This window comes from Phalacrocorax aristotelis, chromosome 2 (assembly GCF_949628215.1).
Source record: "Phalacrocorax aristotelis chromosome 2, bGulAri2.1, whole genome shotgun sequence".
NCBI classification, from domain to species: domain Eukaryota; kingdom Metazoa; phylum Chordata; class Aves; order Suliformes; family Phalacrocoracidae; genus Phalacrocorax; species Phalacrocorax aristotelis.
In genome coordinates, this window is record NC_134277.1 from 34,413,476 (window position 1) to 34,430,455 (window position 16,980).

The 16,980-nt window shown below is 39.9% G+C and overlaps 1 protein-coding gene across 2 annotated transcripts; it reads right to left on the reverse strand.

The window, feature by feature from the left end:
• Positions 1-10,966: 10,966 nt before the first annotated feature.
• Positions 10,967-16,324, reverse strand: POLR1F (RNA polymerase I subunit F). 2 transcript variants are annotated; one of them, XM_075082982.1, is made up of 4 exons: positions 15,057-16,324; positions 14,189-14,330; positions 12,850-13,058; positions 10,967-11,439 (listed from the first exon to the last, which is right to left on the reverse strand). In XM_075082982.1, the coding sequence occupies exons 1-4, from the start codon at positions 15,170-15,172 to the stop codon at positions 11,043-11,045; spliced, it is 864 nt and encodes a 287-aa protein (XP_074939083.1). In that variant the 5' UTR covers positions 15,173-16,324; the 3' UTR covers positions 10,967-11,042. The 2 variants fall into 2 exon arrangements, with proteins under 2 accessions (XP_074939083.1, XP_074939082.1); XM_075082981.1 differs by having other exon boundaries at positions 14,504-15,125.
• Between the last annotated feature and the right edge of the window lie 656 nt (positions 16,325-16,980).

Sequence of the window (16,980 nt, forward strand, 5' to 3'; positions counted from 1 at the left end):
TTTGAAAGTATTGCACTACTTCTTTTACTAGTTTCAGCTACAAATGAGGATATCTATACAGGGGGAAAAGGCTCTTCAGATAGCATTTATTTACCAGCCTAAGCAAAACCAATACTGGTAAGTGTAAGTTCGAAACACAATTCAGATTAATGAGATTTCCAGACCAAACAAGGTTAAATGTGCTTGGAAATTCTGCATTTTGGACATGCGTCCCTTCATAACTTCCAAACTGTTGGACACTTGCTCATCATTTCTTTCTCAAATGATGTTTCCAGATCAACAAACTTATCCTTCCCTGGGATCAGTCATTGCCTAAGTCTTGCCTTTCAGAATGCAACCCTTTTTCTGTCTGTTTTATGACAACTAGTAACACTCCGTGCTCCAGCTCTGTATGAATCTTCTGAGAATGTTATTTATTTTACAGTATTGGCACAGCAGGAGACTTTCCTCTGCTTTTGACGAGGGCCCCTGGAGACAGCTGACACACCACTAGCACAGTGCCAAAATAATGCTGTAGGACATTCAGTCTAAATTAGCAGAAAATATTAAGATGACACCACTTCTTTTTCTTCCAAAACTGATAAGATTGATCTGTTATGGTAAAAAGAGCAGACTGAGATCAAAGTTTTACTCTCCTGTGACCTCCTAACCGTACCCTCCTGTCTTAAGCTTCAGGCCTTCATGAGAAGCTCTGCTATTCCCCATCTTGGCCTTGCTGCATAGTCCTATGAATCATACTACATGAATTGCACAGACACGCAAAGCTAAGAAATTGCTTTTTTTGACACTTAAACAATATTTTCATACTGATCTCACAAATGGTTATTAATTTTATATTGAAATAGTGAAGATACTACTCTCCTTTTAATTTGTGTGCAAAGCTTTTCCAAACACAATATCTGCCAACTCAGACAAAGGGAAAAAGAAGTGGTTTGGATTAAATTTTGTACCTGAAAATAAATGAACACTGCCAATTTGCTAGCACTAAAGACTATTTACAAAACTAAGAGCAGATGAAACGGCTCAGTGGTGAAAGGCACTTTTTAAGAGACCAACACAATCAAAGTCTTTAAGCACGAATGGTATCTGTCAAAGAAAAGCTGCTATTTTTTAGGATTTTAATAAACAGATTTGCATGAACACTGGTCCCACACAGTCTGCTTTTCTTCATAGAGTCCTACACTAATTTTAATATCCCATCCAAATAGAAAGCACTGTGAATGCCTTCCATAGTCTAGTGCACAGTTCCATTACTTGCCATTAGCTCTCTTTCATAGCGGAAAGCTATTATTTCAATGCTGCCTCTAAAGTTATAAATTAGCCTTTTTATATTTGAAATTTTAGAAAATCCCCTTAATTCCACTCTATAGTTAACCTTAAAAATCATGCAATTCCCAAATTAAGTCAATGGATACTTTTCATTACTAAGTCTGAAGCAATCCGAGCCAGATGTAGCAATAAACATCCACTCCAGAGTACAGACATACCATAAGCATAGACGCATTTTCTATCCCCAAGATCCACACACATGGCAGAGTCTATGACGCTTTTGAGTCCCCACATGAAGAAAGGATGCAAGCCTGAAATCTCCCCCAAAGACAAATCCCCACAACCATTCCATAAGCAGAACTCACTTTGCTCTCAAAATGTCATTCTTTACTAGAGGTAAAGATTTCATTATTCACCTTTTCCGCAAGACTGTAACGGGTACGTTGCTTACATGTAAAACACATGGGTTTACGTTCAGGTATAGTGGGAACACCACTCAACATGCCAAGCAGGATTAAGATGCCTTTTAACCTTCCCAGTGAAGCTCTACAGAGATGCACTTAAGACGCCCTTACCCAGAACAAGAAAAAGCATAATTAAGCACATTAATGTAGTTCAGTGCAGTCAAATGGGTTATGATCTCAACTGCCAGAACTTTGTGATTGGTATAGTGCACAGGGCTAAATGTGTAATCTCATGTCACCCTTTTTACATTAATTTAATTCAAATGTGCCTACAGGTGGCATTGTTACAGCACAGCAGCCTATGTAGGTTGGCAGTACACAGAAACATTCCCCCACCTTCAATTAACTCTTTAAAATATTAAGTCCAGGTCTTACATTCAGCCACTGAGACTTCACATGATCAATACTGAGCTTTTGCTGGTTAACAGCAGCCTTACATGAAAATTAAAGTGCCCTGATGAACTAACATGGACTTTTCAGCCTCTTTGTCCCATGTAAGCAAAGGAGAACAGATTACTGTCCAGCAAACCCAGAACAAACAGAGGTGTGAATAAACACAAAATAATTACCTGTTTTAAAAAAACCCAAGTGCAGTAAAGACAAAAACCAAGTTGTTTCCTCAGCACCAGAGCTAAGGATGCCTCCCTCCCCATCCCCTCATGCCTAATAACGTGCAAAAATTCTGCCAGAAGCTTTTCCCACTGCCATGGAGTCCAGATGATTAGGGCTCACCACAGCTGAACTCAGGTTGCTTTTTCTTCAAACAGGGGAACTAATATGGTTTCTCTCCTCTGCGCAACAACTCATTTCCATTAAACTTATAGGAATTCAGTATTTCAGCTAAGTAGACAGAAGTCTAAACTGGCCAATAACTACAAGTTTACTAAGGAAGGACAAAGAAATGCACCTACAGATCATCATATTTGCATGAGCTTGTATTCACAGCATGGTCACCTAAGTCTCTTTTCTTATACAACCAAATTAAGTAAAGAATCTGAAATATGAAATATGCACTTCAAGATAAACGAAAACTAGAAAATTAACTACACTAACATGGTCGCAGCAGCTAAGGTAGATGCAAAGGTTTTGATGCTGAAACACAGAACGCATACAAATTCTGTTTGTTTCTTCCAGTCTTATTTCAATTAGCTCACTAGCTCTCTCTGTTGTGGCTGTATTATATTTTAACCTGCTGAAATATCATATAGATAAAAAAATGCAGCTTTACATATTAGTTCACTTTCCACCCAAACAAACAAGTTTTCTTTACAGTCAACTGTAATACAGAAGTACTCTGCTAAGTCACAAAGGAGGGAATGGAACAGGTCTGCAGGCTCTCACTGACTTTATTAATTTAAAAGAGGCTTTATGAATGTAGTCCAAGGGTGGAACAGTAGCAATCAGAAAGTACAACAAAGTGCAGAGGCGTCCTTTGTCATTCAGAACATTTAGTGTTTTTGACAAGGGGCTTTGTAATTGCTCCAGTAGCACAGCACTAATAGAGAGTCATGCTCCGAAGGTAAAACATTCACCAGAAACTTCCTCTCATCAAATACCAGTTCACAGAAGTTTTGAGTCCTTTAGATGACAGATGCGGGGAAAAAGCCCGACAGAAGAAGCAATACTCCACCATGTGGCATTGCATGAGAACAGGCAGAACCCTTCTGCAAGCCAGACTTCTCCACGTCCTACATTGATTTGATGTACCCAGTGCAAATTCATAGTGGATCAGAGTAGTTTTCTTGGAATCATATTCTGACACATTTAAAAAAAAAACCAAACAAACAACAAATTCAGCCAATTTCACCAGAATATTAATTGGGAGGAAAAAAACGTTTGGTTCCCTACCTAACAATGTAATTCATATGCCCAGAATGGTACAGTTCTCTATTTGAAATGACTATTCACACATTTTAAATATGTCATGTTACATTTCCAAAAACTACAGAAGCATTTTGAATGGACTGAAAATGCTTAGTGGAGAGGAGAGAGAAATGCCTTTAAAGAGAACTCTTCAAGTTTCCTTCTATTCTCAGGACAGATTCTGAAATTTTAAAAACTTTCTTGAACTGAAATTTTATCCTTTGTACTTTGGGTTTATGAAGAAATCCTGAGTGTCTGCTCTTTTTTTTAATCCTGCTTGCCTAGTCAGTTTTCCATAAATTCATTTAATTTTCTAAGACCATTTTCCAAAGTGTGCTGCAGTAAAAAAACAAAGAAAGTGTAGCCATAAATAAACGTAATAGTAATAAAACCCAAACAAAACCTGAAGTATCAGAACTCTCTGTACTCAAGTTTTCCTAACCACTAGAAAAATTATTTACAGAACAGTTTCTGCTCAGAGGCAAGAAAAAAAACCAACATCACCAAACTAAAAATGCTACAGGAAGTCAAAATGTTTTTTTCCTTTCTTGCATTTGTCATTATAGTATTAGAAGCTTTCAATGTAAAAATACTGAGAGAAAGAATCCTTCACCAAGTTTTCACATAATCCTTATGATATGAAGAAACGCTGCTTGTGTCTATGGTCCCTCACTGGTGATGTTGAAGTGCCTTGCTGCACTGCAGCCGGACAGTGTTTAAGACTGCCACCTACCTCAAGCCCAGTAAGAACTCTCGTGGCAAGACACTGCAGAGGTATTCAGTCTTTTTTTTTTTTCCACTTTACATCCACAGCTACTATTTGGCTAAAAACTGGCAATCTTTTTATTCTTCCTTCATGCAACAGAGCTCTCTCCTATTGCTGAATTGGTATTTGAATTCAATCCAGTTTGTCAACATCTTTCAACTACCTTTTCTTTCACGTACAATTCAGAAATTTGAATGCCTGTCTCACAAATACAGTAATTACTCTTCTATTTCTAACACTTGTTCATAAAATGAGAGAACAGCCTTTGGGAAATTTGTTTTGCCTGAAAAAAGACATTTGCTACACTTAGTTAATAGGAAGATATAAAGTTATTTGCAACAGCTTGTCCTTACATTCGTCATCATAATATTGCACAACCACAGATTTACAGGAAAAATATAAATCAGCAGTGAACAATGATGATGCTGGGCTCTATTTTGGGATAATTTCTGACAAAGTTTTTGCAAACCAGGCATTGAAATGAGATAGAAATAACCACAATACAAATGACTACAGAACTAATCTGTGAGCATCTGCATATTTTGGTAAGTAAAATATGAATTTGCAAAAGCACTTAAATCTATAATACATTTACACTTTACTTCAGAAACCTTACAAGTGTCCATAATATCATTCACTTTGCCCAAGGAAACTAAGAGTTCAAGTTTGACTGATGTCTATCCTAAATGAAAAGATTAATTTTGAAATCATGCATATGAAACGGGAATTATCCCCTCTCTGAGAAAACTTGGAAAATATGGGATTTAGGAATAACAGACATAAAGTAGGCTGCTTATGCTAAATTCAGCTTAAAAATGAGAAAATCACAACAAAACAAGTTATCAGCACATCCCATTCATCACCAGTGCAGATGTTCCATATATGTATTTTTAGCCGCAATATATGGAATTTCTTTGAAAGGCAGAGGTCCTCAACTGCTTCTCTGTGTAGAATGCAGACACACCAGAGGCAAAGGTGTGCCCCTCTTCACAAAGCCACAAGCTAATGTCAACAAGGTCCATGAAGAAACTACAAATACCTACACCATCTGTGCACTTTTTGTTTTGTTCTTGGGGTGGTTGTTTTTTTCATTCCAGCAGGGAGACAAATAGCTGCCCTTCTAGGAAAGTGCTTCAAAAAACTGGTCATCTTTGAGTCCACGGAGAGCTGACCAAATCCCTGGAGAACAAACAAGTCTTCAAGCACAAATGTAATAAAGTGGCATTGTCATAAAAGAGGGTCAGATGGCACCGGTTTGTTATCTGAAACATGAAAGGAGCTGATGCAAAACTTTAATAGTCCTCTAAGACTCTGTTTTATTTCTCCTGATGTTGGTATTAATGATTACTCTTGCAGCATAAATTTGCCTTTCTTTTTAGTTCAGCTTTTAAATGTTGGTTTGACTGATCCATAAAAAATTTTTAATTTATCCATACACTAACGCTTTTATTGTGAGAAAATAAAAGCACAGACTGTGTCTTCATACACAGTAATAAACAAGCCTAACCCGTTGACTTCATCAAGGCCAACTGTAGCTCAGTCCAACTCTCCTTGAAAACATGACGAGACTGACTTCAGCCATGTTCCTGAATTAGTGGGAGTTATTCCACACCACTTTTGACAAAATGCTTCCAATGAAATCTGGGACCATACTTGCACAGCCTGCATTCCACTAATCGCTGCGGTCCCAAGTCTTCAGCAGAAGTTGTGTGTGCTGTGTTTGTATGTATTGCAATGAAGTCATGCTCACTGGTCACTGCAGACAGAACTGCAATATCATTTCTGAATGCAACCTTAATTGCAACTCAAGTCAAGGTATTTGACAAAGATCTGCTTCTTTCAGTGCCCAAACTTCTAGTGGATCGACCATACCTAATGTGAACTTCTAAGCAACACAGTACTTACAGACTGGCTCTTAGCAAAGCTTCTTAAACACACGGTTCTCCTCAATCGGTTTATGCAGCACAATGAAATCCTGCTCTTGAATGGGGAATCATATTTCAGGTGTAGTACAAATATTCTTAGAGACGTTCCCATACACCAAAGGCACCAGTGAAAGAAAGCACAAAGGAAGCAGCAGCACAGGGCATAAGGAGCAAGGAAGCTCTGAAGTGCAATAGTCAGTCATATCTTGGTACTTCCGTTCTTAATAAATATCATATAGCTTCAGAGATCAAAGGTCACAGCTCAACCTTCTAGTCATACAAAATACACTAACATAACCCACAGAAGAGGAAGGTATTGATAATGAGCCTTGTACCCAAATTCTTTCCTCTGTTCATAAGGTTTCTTTGCTAGGTACTAAGAAATGCTGCAGTTCACTCACCTTCTGTACAGAAAGTTCAGGTTAGCTGTTTCTGTAGGTAGATTTCTCAAAGAAGTCTTTGTCGAGTTGAACTGTCTTCGGCCAAAACAGAAATGTTCCAGCAGCAATGATACACTATAGACATATCAGTTTGGGAAATGGGAGGAGATCATCTATGTATTCAATGACTCGGAGCAGGGATCCTTAATGTGGGAAAACTAAAACTCATTCCTTCTTACACATCTCTACTATCTGCCTGGGACAGTTGGCTTCAGGGAACTTGAAGCCATTGCCAGGCTGCAATTGCTCCCAATTGCTTAACATCAGATCAGCTTGCTACAAGACTTAAGAGCTGAATTTAACCCTCTAACTTAGTTATGAAAAAATGATAACCCTCTAACTTAGTCATGATAAAGGACAGAAAAATCTTTACTGACCATGTTGGAGAAGTGCAAAGCTTGATTTTCAGCCCTATTTTTGTTCACATGAATCCAGAAGACTAAGTATCTTCTCCCTATAAACAGACTAAGTCTACTGGTTACTGAAGTTCTTCAGGCTTTATTGAAATTACAGAACTTCTGGAAGCTAAATAGCAGAATAGAATCAACAATATGGTGAGAAAAATATATGCCTTATTAGAATGAAACTGTTTCAGACTTTTCATAGTCAACCCTAATAATCCCGAGAGCATCAGATCACATAACTTATTCGTAGGTATATGGGAAAAAATACAGCTCCAACAGTCTGGGTATGTAACTACCCTCTTGCTTTTTACAGCAAAGGTCTGCACTGTCTGAGGGCTACCAAAGGTTGGGATGCTTCCAAAGACAAACTGTTTATTCAGAGGCAGATTTGATCAGGGCTTATGTTTTCCAAAAGGCAGCTAGCTTACTCAGGCCCTTTTAAAAATCCTTTCCCTAGAGCTCATCCACTGGGCTGTCTGGGCTGCGTATTTTAAGCAGCAGAAAACTGCCAAGTCAAAAGCACAGATCTTGTTTCTAAGAGAAACAAGGAAAAGACAAAGAGCAAAAGTTAACACTGCAGATCATTGCAAGTTTCGGAGACTACAAAACAATTGTTGTAAAGAGAGCTAAAAATACTTTCTTCTAAGACCGCTTGCTCTTCTGCCAAAGACACGCAATACACTGAGAAACATGTCTGCAGAATCAAAATATTTATAATACTACAAAGAAGCAGTCCCTGCTTTAGAAACTTATTATAGCTGGTTAAGTTGGAACTACATTTTTCATAATACAGACAAAAGAATATCAACCACAGGCAGCAGTGAATACTAGCTTTGTTGCCAAATCAATGTTACAACAGGAAAAACAGTGTATGTTTTCTCTAGATCACCTGATAATTACCTTGGTGTAACTCTCAATATAGTTATAGAACAAAATACAATTTTACCTTCTAACCTTCTCTTCGCTGTGTGACAGAAGTGAGTTGTACTAGAATGCACTCTGAAAAAAAGGAACAGAAGGGCTGTGCAAACAAATACGAAGTCACCTGGCCTCACTGGAAGCTTTACAAATGTTTGTTCTCGATACTCAAAAATCTTGGCCCAACTCAAAATTCAATACAACTCTTCCTCTGTAGTCCAAGGGACCGCAGAAAGCTAAACATTTATAATGATCAAACTTCAGAGAAACTTTTATGGAAAGTGTCAGGTTCAGCTTCTTCCCTTTGTTAATTTCAAGCATTGGAAAATCTTAGGGTTTTTTTAAGTGGACAAAAAACAAAGACAAGTGATTTACAGTCACAAACAGAGAGATAATTCACTTCTGAAAATCCAAGTTTTCTTGCCATATTTAGTTAATGTTGAAACAGTGTCCACAGCAACATCAAAAGTGCAGCTCTGAGGCTGCCAATGCTGGCTCCAACTCCGAAAAGCATTTTTTTTCCCTTTTCAAGTCTTTTCTTCACTTCTCCCCTTCCAGAGACACAAAGCAGCAGAAAGTCAACTACTTTGTACAATTGTCAGGCAAAGGAATCTACAATTTTCTTTTGTACTACAGTTGCTATTGCCATATTAACCTAGCAAGAATTTAATGTAACATGTTTTAGCATTTGCAACATTGGAGCAACACCTTGTTCAACAATCATAAGTTGCCAGCTTCTGCATTTAATTTATTTTTTAATTGCTCTCTTCTGTTGTAAGTCAAGGAAGAAACCCAAAAAATATGGTACAAGAGGGTGCTGGCCACACTTGTGTGCCAAAAAAATCCTGCCTCTAAATAAGGCCCAAAACTGAGACAGATTACATTAGGCTTTCAGAAAAGCTGCTTAATATCCTCAAAAAGCCAGCTTGCATAGTTTGTTGAATTACAGTAGGCAATTCTCTTTCAGTATGAGAATGGTAAAGCAGCAAAAGTCAAAAAAAGAGCTTGCAAAGTGCTGAAAGCATTTATACTATATGTTAATTGATTCACAGAATCAAAGAACAGTTTGGGCTGGAAGGGACCTTCAAAGGTCACCCAGTCCAACCCCCCTGCAATGGGCAGGGACGTTCGTTAGTTGCAACTTCAGTTTTTCCTCCCTGAACATCTCCCTTCTCTTCACACTGAGGAAAAGCTAGAACAGAGCAAGACAAAATCTTGGTGCTACAAGCTGGTTCTGTGAACTGGTGGGGCTTGGCTCATGCCGCAGTCACCAACAGCACATCTGCTGGAGATGTGCTTCCCTTCCCTAAAAGGGAAAGTGAGCTACAATGATTATTAAGGACTAACAGATGAAGTCACGACTCTCAGTCTTCGGTTCATATGCGGTAACAACTTCCTCCATCCTTCTATTCCCATGGGCATCAACAAAATATATCTGCACTTGCTATCCTCCTCTCTGATATATCATCCATACCTACCTATCTTCCTTCTTCCCTCTACATCAATCCATTAAAAAAAAACCAGGGAGGAGGGGGAGCTAACAGATAATTTCTGACTATAAATTATACCCCAACCTTCAGCCTGTCCCGTGTAGTTAAATTTTAAGCACGTTAGGGTGCAACTTGTGGTGTTTAATCTCTGCAACACTCAGTACACAAAGAACGGACAGACCGACAGCATCCATGAAATTGTATGTAATTCATGTGTCAGCGTTGTCACATGTAGAAACACAACAGGGACAATTCATCTTCATCTCAGGACTGTCCAGAAACTGGTTTCAAGATCAAGTATGCTGAAGAGAATGCAAGAGAGGATATACGGAAGTTTCTGCTGCCCTTATAGGTCTTCTGCTCACCTTATAGGTCTTCAAAAACTCTTTAACTTGGCTCTTTATGGTGTTACAATAACTTTAAAATGCCTATGATGTACTGCCATGCCATCAAGCCTGGAAAGCAGAAACTTAGATTTGTCTTGGCAAGTTTGGAGCTCTCCCCAGAACCCCCCACAATAAAAAAGAGCTGCAACCAAAAATACTGATAAAAAATTATCATACAGGAAAATTACTTAATAAAGGCACGCTTGTTAGCATTTGTCTGTCATCCTTCCATTGTCAGAAATTTCCACTAACATTAATTCCAACAGCTTGGAAAATACTGACAGCAGGTACCTGCTATTCCACAGCAGTGCTTCAAAGTTACAATTAGCACAAAAGGTCTGGAGTTGCACTTTTTTTTAAAAGAAAACTGAATTCAATGACCTTGATGCCTAAAAATGAACTTTAACAAAGTATGTCCCATTACCAACTGCTTTATGAGCCTATATCTCAGTGGTATTCTAACCCATAAGCGGTACTTCATTACAGTAGATTACATTAATCTCCTGTCTTCCCTGCTTGCTCTAAATCAACTGATCATACTGCTTTTCCCAGAGTACTGCAAAAAGTGTTTTGAAAGATCCAAGACACTCAAAAGTTTGCTTAACCTTTAACTCAGGCTGCAGTTTCATTCACAGGCATTCATGAGCCCTTAGTACAATTTAAAAACAAAAAAACTTCTTCCCATCCCCTGGGAATTCAGGTTTATTTCCCAGAACCCCAAAGGTAAGCCCAATCTACTCTTATAAAATCAAGACACTGAGCAGCAAAGATGGAATTAGAGTAGCAAAGATCACAACTAGCTACTGGTTACTGCATGGAACCGGGAAGCAGACACAGAGACGATACATGTGTTCCTGTAATTACATTCCACTGCTCCTCTGTGCTTTATTTTCCACTAAATAAAACAGGCATGTATTGCTTCTATCCTGTTTCTTCTATCACTTTTTTAAAAGCTCCTGCCTTTAAAGCTGTTGGTGTGCATACGCACACAAACATCATCCCTCCTAGCACAGCAGACTGTTTAGTAAAGAAATATACATATACATTTTGAAAATGGGATTTTATTGGAAGCTCATAAAAAATGTCTGAAATTTATTCAGAAAAGGTACTTCAAACTTCAGACCCTTTTCTTTTTAGCTTTGGGTTTTTGTGACGGCTGAGATAATTCACTTTCTTCAATTTCATCAGAATGCTTTCGCTTCTTTTTCTTTGACTTTTTATGGTCACTTTGGTAACCACTGGAGTCACTGGTAGGCAATACATGCTCCTGTTCTTCTTGCTTATGTTTTTTCTTTTTCTTCTTCTTCTTGTTTTTATCATCACATACTCCATTCACAGCATCAACACTTTGCTCTTCTGCATTTCCCCCCCCAGTGTTATCCATCTCACCTTGAGGCTCCTCTGTGACATTATTTCCCCCAGAGTCATTGAAGCCATTTTCCTGGTGGTCAAGCTTTTGAATTTCACCTCCATTTGTACTGTCAGTGATGGTCTCAGATTGTCTGGGCTGCATGCTGTAAAGAAATATACTAACTAAGCTGAAGTGGAGACACTGAAGTGCATCTCACACAGTGAGATGTCAAAATTGGCTAAAACACAGTATTTATACCAAGTAGGTAAAAGATAAGCATTTGCTAAAAACAAAAAAAATAGAGAACATGATACTGAAGTTTCAGAAAGTCATAAAGCCAATTTAATACGTTCGAGTTAATTTCTATTACCTGACTAGCTTCCTTCTTACCACAGAATCAATATTCTCTTTCAAATCTTAGCCTAAATTTCTTCTCTAAAATGCTCTACAGACCATTCTGATACTTCCTCTGTTCTGGTACTCCTTCATCCACTAACTCACAATTACACATTGTGTAGTAAACCTTTTTTTTAAGTTATTCACAAGGATGCACAGCCAACAGCTTGTTTAATCACACATGAGACACACTGCTGGTTTTACCAAGCATCTGCCTTGCTGAAGTCTATACAGTTAAAACAAAGGTGATGCCAGAAGAGCCAAAAAAAAAGAAGAAAAAAAAAAAGAAAAGCCAAACAAAATCCAAAAACCCAGCAGGTACCTTGCAACTGAGACCGCTGGAGAAAATGTCTAGGAAGACAAATGTGGAAAGAATGCAGTTAAAAATCATGGAGGAGGAGATGACTCCAGAGGCACTGAGGACAAAATCGTTAAGTTTCATTGTAAGTTCACTGAAACAATCCAGGGCATCCTTCCAGATTAACAAAAAAAATGAAAAAACCCACAAAAAACCAAACAACACCCAAAATCTTATGATTTTGTCAGCAGTAGTCATATTTCACGTTTAATTACAAACACAGCCATGTTGACAAAAAAAAGTTGCTCTGAAAATGACCATTAAAAAAAAAAATCTGAATTAACTTTTTTAAAGATATCACTATTAAGATTTTTAGAAAGCTGCTCTAAAAATTTAGAGGTATAAGCAAAAGGAAGGTGATGCATTTTCTTGTATCATCGTTGAGACCAAGTATATCCTCATGTTTCAGCAAGCATTTATGCCATCCTCATAGAGCCCTTTGTGGTTATATAACACGTGTGTGTGTAAATACAAATATAAACTTTGTGTTCAGGAATTGAGTGTTTTTCACTTGAAAAGCCTATGCACATTCATAAACACAACCATTCTATACATTTCATGAACATGTACTATCCATGCAATCACCAATTTACAGGTCAGCACACTTAGATTTTTAAAGCTAAGAAAAACCAAACTATTTTTATTCTTCCAGAAAAAATCTCCATGCAAGTCCTTAACACCAGAAAATTTAGCTTAAGATAACTAACAAAGCCTATATATAGACAGAGAAAGCTGAAAGATTAAGATGTTAATTCAAATCATTTAGCTTGTAACAAGCCCATTAAAACAGTTAAAATATTCTCTAGTATGGCACAGCACCTGCTTTTAGTGAGTCCTCCTCGAATGAAGAACACCCCAGCTGCATCAGAATCCAAGTGCAATACTTGAAATTTCAGTTCATCCCCTATTTTTAAACCCAGTTCTTGCCACTGTACAATCGACATTTGTTCAGGTTTGGGGATAGAAGCATTGAAGCATCCATGTATCAGGCAGCCAATATGACTAGGGGCCACTTTATTAATTATACCCTAAAAAGGAAAAAGAATGTTATATTAAGTACAGGAGAGATCATCCCTTTATATGCATACATGATATATATTTGATTTCATATATGGACACTTTTCGACAAGACTTAAAAGGTCAGTTTATCTAGCAAATAAGTTAACTCTTCTTCACTACAATCTAAGCCATTCTTCCTACAGTTCCTCCCAAAATAGAAATGAACCTCTATCTGCAAGAGAAAGAGTGTCAAAACATGATTTTTAGCCACAGTGAGTACCTGAATAGAACGGGTAACTCTTACCTCACATTACAGCCATCAACTTTGCTTTAAAGCCATTTTAAGTCTGATTCACTTGCCTAAAACGGCCTTCATGCTGGCACAGCACTACTTAGCTGCTACAGAGACAGTTGACACATAAAAAGCTCTTAAGTACTCCACTCAGTCCGGTTCTGACACATTCGTACGTCAAAGGTTATTCACCTTTGTTTTTCCCAATGATGAATGAAAGATACTGAGCGCTTTTCCATTCTCTTCCTAGCAAGAGGAGCCACCCATTTCCTAATCACATTTAGAAAGACACAAGCTACACTGCAAAAGGTATGGCACAACAACGAATGTAAGCCAACTCTCAACTTATTTTTCCTGCAAGTATGACGCAAGGGTGTTAACAAGCTCCGAGGTGTTTTGTCTGTCAGACATTTCCTTTGACTAAAAGGCAGGCTTCAACTCGATGTACTGCTCTTGTACTGGAAGGAAATAAACTCACGCGAACATCCTAAACATTTCTGCCACTATTAAATAAGAACAAACACTCCTGTTTGAGAATTATCTGCTCTTCAGAAAGAAGCATCAATATATATGATATACAAAATTATGATATAGTATTTAATAATATGTAACACTTATAATGCAATGTTTTAATATGCAAACATTATATATAAATTTAACAAACATAAGGACGGAGAGAACAGATAAATGAAAATAAAAACTACTGCTACAAACCGCTACTGAACTACTCCTACAGGAGCAAACTACTAATATAAACTAAAATATAACTACACCTAAGTCCCAGACCCCCGATGATGACGGAGATAAGACAAGCTGTGATTACTTCATGAGAAAGCCGCGCCGTGAGGCGTCAGCGCGTTCACATACCTTCAGTTTTTTCCCTTTCTTGGGGCTGAAGATGACGAAGTCCGCCTCGATGTTCAGGTGGATGAACCCTTGGTCGTCATAGATGTCCCCGAGCTCGCCCACCACTTTGATGTTGTCGTACGCCACCGGCACACCCTGAAGGCTGGAAGGAGGAGAAAGGACACACACAACCCCACACACCCCCCGTTAGCTGCCAGGCCGGGGAGGGCCACCGGCGGGGCGGGGGTCGCTCCCGCCGGCCGCGGCGGGCCCAGGCGGGGCCCCGGGCGGGCTGAGGCGTCCCCGAGCCGGGCCGCGCCCCCTCCCCGGCCGCACCTCTCCGAGTAGCGCAGGAGCTCGGCGTCCAGCTGGGCGCGGATGCCGGTGCGCTTGCGGCCCAGGTAGCGCGGCGCCAGCGCGACGTGCCTGCGGTGCGGCGCCACCACCAGGCACGAGTAGCGGCGCCCCACCAGGCCGCGGGCCACGGCGAAGGAGGGGATGGCGGCGGCCGCCGGCAGTGGCGCGGCGAGCGGCGGCGGCAGCTCCCCCGCCACGGCCATGTTGCGGGCGGCGGCGGCAGCGCGCGGCGCGGCGCGATGGCGTCACGCACCATCCGGTGGGGCGGGGGCGCGGAGTGGCGGGGTCCCGGCCGCCGGGAGTGACGCGCTTCCGAGTGCGGCGTGAGGGGCCGTCATGGCGGGTGCTCCGGCGGCGGGGCGCGTTGGCTGGTCCAGTATGCCAGTAGCGCGGGGCCGTGCGGGTACCGGGGTATCCCCGTGTCCCAGGGCCCGCGGGCCGGGGTTGCGGCCCCCCGGGTTCCCGCCGCCCAGCGGCGCCTTTCTCCCCTCTGGCGGCAGCCCTGGGCGGATGGGGCGGCCTGTGGCAGCACCTGCGAGCAGCGGTTTGTCTCCGTAACGCGTCGTGTCCGCCGCTCAGGCGCACCGTTTCCTTCCTCTTCAGATGATACCGGCATGATTCATTTTCGCTTTCCAACTGGTTTTGCATGGAATGTCCCCCTCCTGCCTCCAGTTGCCCCGTGAACCTAAACCAAACATCTGGTAGTTTAGATAAAGCGCTGTGTTACGATGTCATCGTGAACTTAAATCGAACATTTCGTCATTTAGACAAAAGATACCGTTATGGTGTCAAATTAACCTTGAATGGTGTTCCCTCTGTATGGCAACGATAAGACTTGAATTTGTTTTCTGTTGCTAGGGCCTGAGTCTATTTTGTACGTGAGAAATTTTGTAACACTTCATTAAGCACATGTTAAAAGGTAAAAGAAGAAAGATAAAATTACAAAAATCATTAAAAGGGATGCGGGTGCACTGTACATTGCAGATCACCTACAAAGTGAGACTCAGTAATAGCAAAAAAAAAAAAAAAAAAAGGCTTATTTTGTTGCAACCAGTGGAACTTGTGGCTGTTAGTAAAGACTTTGTTCAGAAAAGTCAGACTTCCAATGAGCACAAAGTTGCGTAGTATTGCCTTAAGAGCTGATTTTAAACTGATTTAACTGAGCTGGTGCAAAACCTTGAAAAAAGTATTCCTTCTTTGTTTTAAATATAATTTATATCAGCTTAACTTGTTTTAGTAAATGTACACTTTCAAACTGATTGAATCCACACGGAGAGTTGTAAAAATAAATTTCTGAGATCTCAATTTCATTAAAGGTATTGAAATTCCGTTTATGCTGTGGGGCCTCAGAAACGCTGTTCTTTTATGAAAACAACCTTACATCATGTATCAGAAATCCTTGAACTCCCATGAAAATGTTAAGTGATGCAAAAGCCTTCAAAGCTACTAAACTGTTACATCACCAGAATTTTTTCTTTGTCCGAACGTACTGCTAAGGCAGAATGTTGTAAGTTTTCACAGGTAAAACAAATGGTATAATTTGCAGTACTTTACTGCAAGTAAAGTCGGATTAGTGTGAAAGAACGGACATAAAAACGGCTTTCAGATGTCAGACTGAACTTGCAATATTGAAAGAGAAAATGTCTTGGACTACTGTAATCTGTATTCTCTTGTGGCTTTAATTCTGTGAGGTATTTAATGTCTGTTGAAATTAATTGTATGTTATATGCTCTCAGCTTTCTGGATGAAATATCTCTATTTTTTATTTCATCAATTCAGATCATATTTAATTCTAGCAGTGTGCTTTCAGTCTTGGTTAAAGACCTTAACCAATAGACATTGTAGACAATAATTATTGTAGACAATAACTACATCTACTTCTATTCCTAAATGAAACATACATTTTATAACTTTTATTTATGATTGGATTTTGTTTGCAGTGAGAACATATAACGGACAGAGGAATGCGCCCAGCATTAACCGGGGTAATAAAAACCTAACTGCCCCTTTAAGAGCACAGAGTAAGGTGGAAAGGCAGCATGAATAAAAATGTGGACTTTTCTATTTCTCCCTGTAGGCATGTTGGACAAGGTGGTGCCAGAAGGGCTCCCTCCCTCTGCTCCTGCAGCAGTCTGGGGTTATCCCCACGGAATTCTGTCCCCAGAAGACTGCCTACTTGTGTGTGCTGTGCCCCGGAGCCTGCAGCACGTGCGCTTTTTGGCAGCCTACAGAAAATCTCACTCTGGCAGGCTGCAAATTCTTTTTTGCTTTATATCAGGCACTCTAAATTGAAAACCTACAGCAAAATAATAATGTCTTAAAGCCTACAGATACTCTGTGGGATCTACACTGGGCTGGGCTAAACCCTAAACTACATGGACAAGGCCAGTAGTCTTTAAAGAAATTTGTGTTTTAGCAACCGTGCCACCACTTGGCCTGGAAGCCAAGAATTGTTC

Bases quoted from the DNA above. Each gene is read 5' to 3' on its own strand.
- POLR1F (XM_075082981.1), bottom strand. From the start codon at position 14,727: ATGGCCGTGGCGGGGGAGCTGCCGCCGCCGCTCGCCGCGCCACTGCCG. The intron at 14,331-14,503 runs GTGCGGCCGGGG...TCCTCCTTCCAG, and splicing joins CTCCTGCGCTACTCGGAGAG to CCTTCAGGGTGTGCCGGTGG. The intron at 13,059-14,188 runs GTATGTGAACGC...TTTCCTTTTTAG, and splicing joins AGAAAGGGAAAAAACTGAAG to GGTATAATTAATAAAGTGGC.